Source organism: Salvelinus alpinus, chromosome 29 (genome assembly GCF_045679555.1).
Source record: "Salvelinus alpinus chromosome 29, SLU_Salpinus.1, whole genome shotgun sequence".
NCBI lineage: Eukaryota > Metazoa > Chordata > Actinopteri > Salmoniformes > Salmonidae > Salvelinus > Salvelinus alpinus.
The window spans coordinates 17,400,125-17,405,124 of record NC_092114.1 but is presented as its reverse complement, the minus strand read 5'-3'; the positions used below and the strand labels follow the sequence as shown (position 1 = coordinate 17,405,124).

At 45.8% G+C, this 5,000-nt stretch overlaps 1 protein-coding gene across 3 annotated transcripts in view; it reads right to left on the bottom strand.

Moving 5' to 3' along the window:
• The window catches only part of LOC139559176 (integrin beta-8-like), a 34,763-nt gene that overhangs the window by 25,201 nt on the left and 4,562 nt on the right, over nt 1–5,000 (bottom strand). For all 3 annotated transcript variants that reach the window (XM_071374944.1, XM_071374945.1, XM_071374943.1), the window contains exons 3-5: nt 1,435–1,606; nt 1,133–1,239; nt 529–668 (exon numbers count right to left, since the gene is read on the bottom strand). In XM_071374944.1, the coding sequence (XP_071231045.1) occupies nt 529–668; nt 1,133–1,239; nt 1,435–1,606 (419 nt within the window). The remainder of the gene's footprint in view (nt 1–528; nt 669–1,132; nt 1,240–1,434; nt 1,607–5,000) is intronic.

Here is a 5,000-nt window from a genome sequence, read left to right as displayed (position 1 = left end):
GTTAGTGTGAGTGTGTATGTGTATGTGTTAGTGTGAGTGTGTATGTGTATGTGTTAGTGTGAGTGTGTATGTGTATGTGTTAGTGTGAGTGTGTATGTGTATGTGTTAGTGTGAGTGTGTATGTGTATGTGTATGTGTTAGTGTGAGTGTGTATGTGTATGTGTATGTGTTAGTGTGAGTGTGTATGTGTATGTGTTAGTGTGAGTGTGTATGTGTATGTGTTAGTGTGAGTGTGTATGTGTATGTGTTAGTGTGAGTGTGTATGTGTATGTGTTAGTGTGAGTGTGTATGTGTTAGTGTGAGTGTGTTAGTGTTAGTGTGAGTGTGTATGTGTATGTGTATGTGTTAGTGTGAGTGTGTATGTGTGTGTGTATGTGTATGTGTTAGTGTGAGTGTGTTAGTGTTAGTGTGAGTGTGTATGTGTATGTGTTAGTGTGAGTGTGTATGTGTGTGTGTATGTGTATGTGTTAGTGTGAGTGTGTGTGTGTATGTGTATGTGAGTGTGTGCCAGTGTTTCCGCCACCCTACCTGCAGGGGTTGTTTATCTTGGAGGGGTGTACGTTGATGTAGGGAGAGACGTTTTTGTCGACAAAGGAGCCGAACCCCAGACGCAGATCACTGGAATGTTCTCTCATACGGTTGGACAAGGCCACGCCCACCTTCTTCAGCTGGACCAATAGGGATTCATCAGGAAGTGTTGTTTTTACATTTACATATTTTACATCCAACCAATCAGGGTTGAGATGTCAAAGGTTAGAGTAAACACGTAGCTCAGCTAATAAAATAAATAAATAAATAATAAATAAATAATTGATTCATTAATACATTTATTTCAGTTGAAATCGTATGTGTTAATGTACGTTTGGGCACCAGAGTGGCGCAGCGGTCTAAGGCACTGCATCTCAGTGCACGAGGTGTCACTACAGTCCCTGGTTCAAATCCAAATCACATCTGGCCGTGATTGGGAGTCCCATAGGGTGGCGTACAATTTGCCCAGCGTTGGCCGGGGTAGGCCGTCATTGTAAATAAGAATTTATTCTTAACCGACTTTCCTAGTTAAATAAATAATAACAATAAATATTTTAAGTATTGAAATAAGTATAAAATGTACATGATGCAACCAGTCACTCACCAGGTCCAGGTTGTCCTGCATGGATGCTGATACGTCCACCAGGTAGTACAGATCAACAGGATACCTCTCTAACTGCTGGACTGCTACTACCACACTGGCCTCAGCACCTACACACAGTTTCATGTTGATTTGGAATAAAACAAACACTTACAATAAAGCAGCACTTAAAACCAGGAAATAAAGCTCAGGACAATATATGTACAACAACCAGAAAATCCATCTTAAAGTGAACTTACGTCATGATGTACATTATAACAGGTCTGTGTGCAAACAGCCAATTAGTGAGTTACTCTGCCCCTCACCTGGTCGGAGTGTGAGTGTGATCTCTCCAGGTGAAACCTGGGTTCTGCTGGTCGTAGGGTTGACCTCCACCATGACCTCTGGATTCTCTATGAATTCTAGGCCACACCCTCTCCTGGTCAGGGTCACTGCCAGGTCACAGTGCTCTCCCACCTCAGCTCCATCCAGGAAACCCTGTTAGGGGTCAGAGGTCAGAGGTCAGATGTGGTGAGCGGTGAGCTGGGCTTCCTTTTAAACTGTTGACCTTTAAACAGGTCAACATTCACTTTACAAGGCCGCAGGGCCAGACGGATTACCAGGATGTGTACTCCGAGCATGCGCTGACAAACTGGCAAGTGTCTTCACTGACATTTTCAACCTCTCCCTGTCCGAGTGTGTAATACCTACATGTTTCAAGCAGACCACCATAGTCCCTGTGCCCAAGAACACCAAGGTAACCTGCCTAAATGACTACCGACCCGTAGTACTCACATCTGTAGCCATGAAATGCTTTGAAAGGCTGGTCATGGCTCACATCAACACCATTATCACATAAACCCTAGACCCACTCCAATTTACATACCGCCCCAACAGATCCACAGATGACACAATCTCTAATGCACTCCACACTGCCTTTTCCCACCTGGACAAAAGAAGCAGCTATGTGAGAATGCTATTCATTGACTACAGCTCAGCGTTCAACACCATAGTATCCTCAAAGCTCATCACTAAGCTAAGGACCCTGGGACTAAACACCTCCCTCTGCAACTGGATCCTGGACTTCCTGACAGGCCGCCCCCAGGTGGTGAGGGTATGTAACAACACATCTGCCACGCTGATCCTCAATACGGGGGCCCCTCAGGGGTGCGTGCTTAGTCCCCTCCTGTACTCACTCTGCGTGGCCAAGCACGACTCCAACACCATCATTAATGGTTGTAGGCCTGATCACCGACAACAACCTCTCCCTCAATGTGATCAAGATGAAAGAGATTATCTGGGACTATGGGAAAAGGAGGGCCGAGCACGCCCCCATTCTCATCTATGGGGCTGTAGTGAAGCAGGTTGAGAGCTTCAAGTTCCTTGGCATCCACATCACCAACAAACTGTCATGGTCCAAACACACCAAGACAGTCGTGAAGAGGGCACGACAACGCCTATTCCCCCTCAGGAGACTGAAAAGATTTGACATTGTTCCTCAGATCCTCAAAAAGTTCTACAGCTGCACCATCCAGAGCATCCTGACTGGCTGCATCACCGCCTGGTATGGCAACGGCTCAGCCTTCGACCGCAAGGTGCTACAGAGGGTAGTGCATATGGTGCAGTACATCACTGGGGCCAAGCTTCCTGTCATCCAGGACCTCTACACCAGGCGGTGTCAGAGGAAGGCCCTAAAAATTGCCCAAGACTCCAGCCACCCTAGTCATAGATTGTTCTCTCTGCTGCCACACGGCAAGCGGTACCGGAGTGCCAAGTCTAGTTCAAAAGGCTTCTTAACAGCTTCTACCCCCAAGCCATAAGACTCCTGAACAGCTAATCAAATAGCTACCCAGACTATTTTTTACGCTGCTGCTACTCGCTGTTTATTATGTATTATCTAAGCATAGTCACTTTACCCATACCTACAGGTACATATTACTTCAATTACCTCAACTAACCTGTACCCCCGCACATTGACTCTGTACCGGTACCCCCTGTATATAGCCTCCACATTGACTCTGTACCGGTACCCCTGTATATAGCCTCCACATTGACTCTGTACCGGTACACCCCTGTATATAGCCTCCACATTGACTCTGTACCGGTACCCCCTGTATATAGTCTCCACATTGACTCGATACCGGTACCCCCTGTATATAGTCTCCACATTGACTCGATACCGGTACCCCCTGTATATAGCCTCCACATTGACTCGATACCGGTACCCCCTGTATATAGTCTCCACATTGACTCGATACCGGTACCCCCTGTATATAGCCTCCACATTGACTCTGTACCGGTACCCCCTGTATATAGCCTCCACATTGACTCTGTACCGGTACCCCCTGTCTATAGCCTCCACATTGACTCTGTACCGGTACCCCCTGTATATAGCCTCCACATTGACTCAGTACCATAACACCCTATATATAGCCTCCACATTGACTCTGTACCGTAACACCCTGTATATAGCCTCCACATTGACTCTGTACCGGTACCCCCTGTATATAGCCTCCACATTGACTCTGTACCGGTACCCCCTGTATATAGCCTCCACATTGACTCTGTACCGGTACCCCCTGTATATAGCCTCCACATTGACTCTGTATCAGTACCCCCTGTATATAGCCTCCACATTGACTCTGTACCGGTACACCCCTGTATATAGCCTCCACATTGACTCTGTACCGGTACCCCCTGTATATAGCCTCCACATTGACTCGGTACCGGTACCCCCTATATATAGCCTCCACATTGACTCTGTACCGTAACACCCTGTATATAGCCTCCACATTGACTCTGTACCGTAACACCCTGTATATAGCCTCCACGTTGACTCTGTACCGTAACACCCTGTATATAGCCTCCACGTTGACTCTGTACCGGTACCCCCTGTATATAGCCTCCACATTGACTCTGTACCGTAACACCCTGTATATAGCCTCCACATTGACTCTATACCGTAACACTCTGTATAGAGCCTCCACATTGTTATTTTAGCTCTTTTATTTTTTAGTTTATTTATTAAATATTTTTCTTCTTAACTCTTTATTTTTTCTTAAAACGGCATTGTTGGTTAAGGGCTTGTAAGTAAGCATTTCATGGTAGGGTCTACCTACAAGCATTTCATGGTAGGGTCTACCTACAAGCATTTCATGGTAGGGTCTACCTACAAGCATTTCATGGTAGGGTCTACCTACAAGCATTTCATGGTAGGGTCTACCTACAAGCATTTCATGGTAGGGTCTACCTACAAGCATTTCATGGTAGGGTCTACCTACAAGCATTTCATGGTAGGGTCTACCTACAAGCATTTCATGGTAGGGTCTACCTACAAGCATTTCATGGTAGGGTCTACCTACAAGCATTTCATGGTAGGGTCTACCTACAAGCATTTCATGGTAGGGTCTACCTACAAGCATTTCATGGTAGGGTCTACCTACAAGCATTTCATGGTAGGGTCTACCTACACCTGTTGTATTTGGTGCATATTACAAATAAAACGTCATGTGATTTGATTTGATTCTACATACATCAGTAGCTCTCTTTCATTTGACTGGATGTTTAAAGGATTTCACAGCCAGTATTCAATAAGAGTTTTCTATACAACGTTCCTGTAATCAAGCAGTAAAACATGGTCCGGATTATCTGACACAGACTAAAACTAGTCCAGGGCCAGGCTGAATCTGTGTCTGGGAAAAATACCCTAGAGTTGTCCGTAGCTCCGGCCCACTTGGTTATGTTATGTCCCTCCAAGCCAGTCATACAGGGACATAGTCTCTCCAAGCCAGTCATACAGGGATATAGTCTCTCCAAGCCAGTCATACAGGGATATAGTCTCTCCAAGCCAGTCATACAGGGACATAGTCTCTGCAAGCCAATCACACAGGGA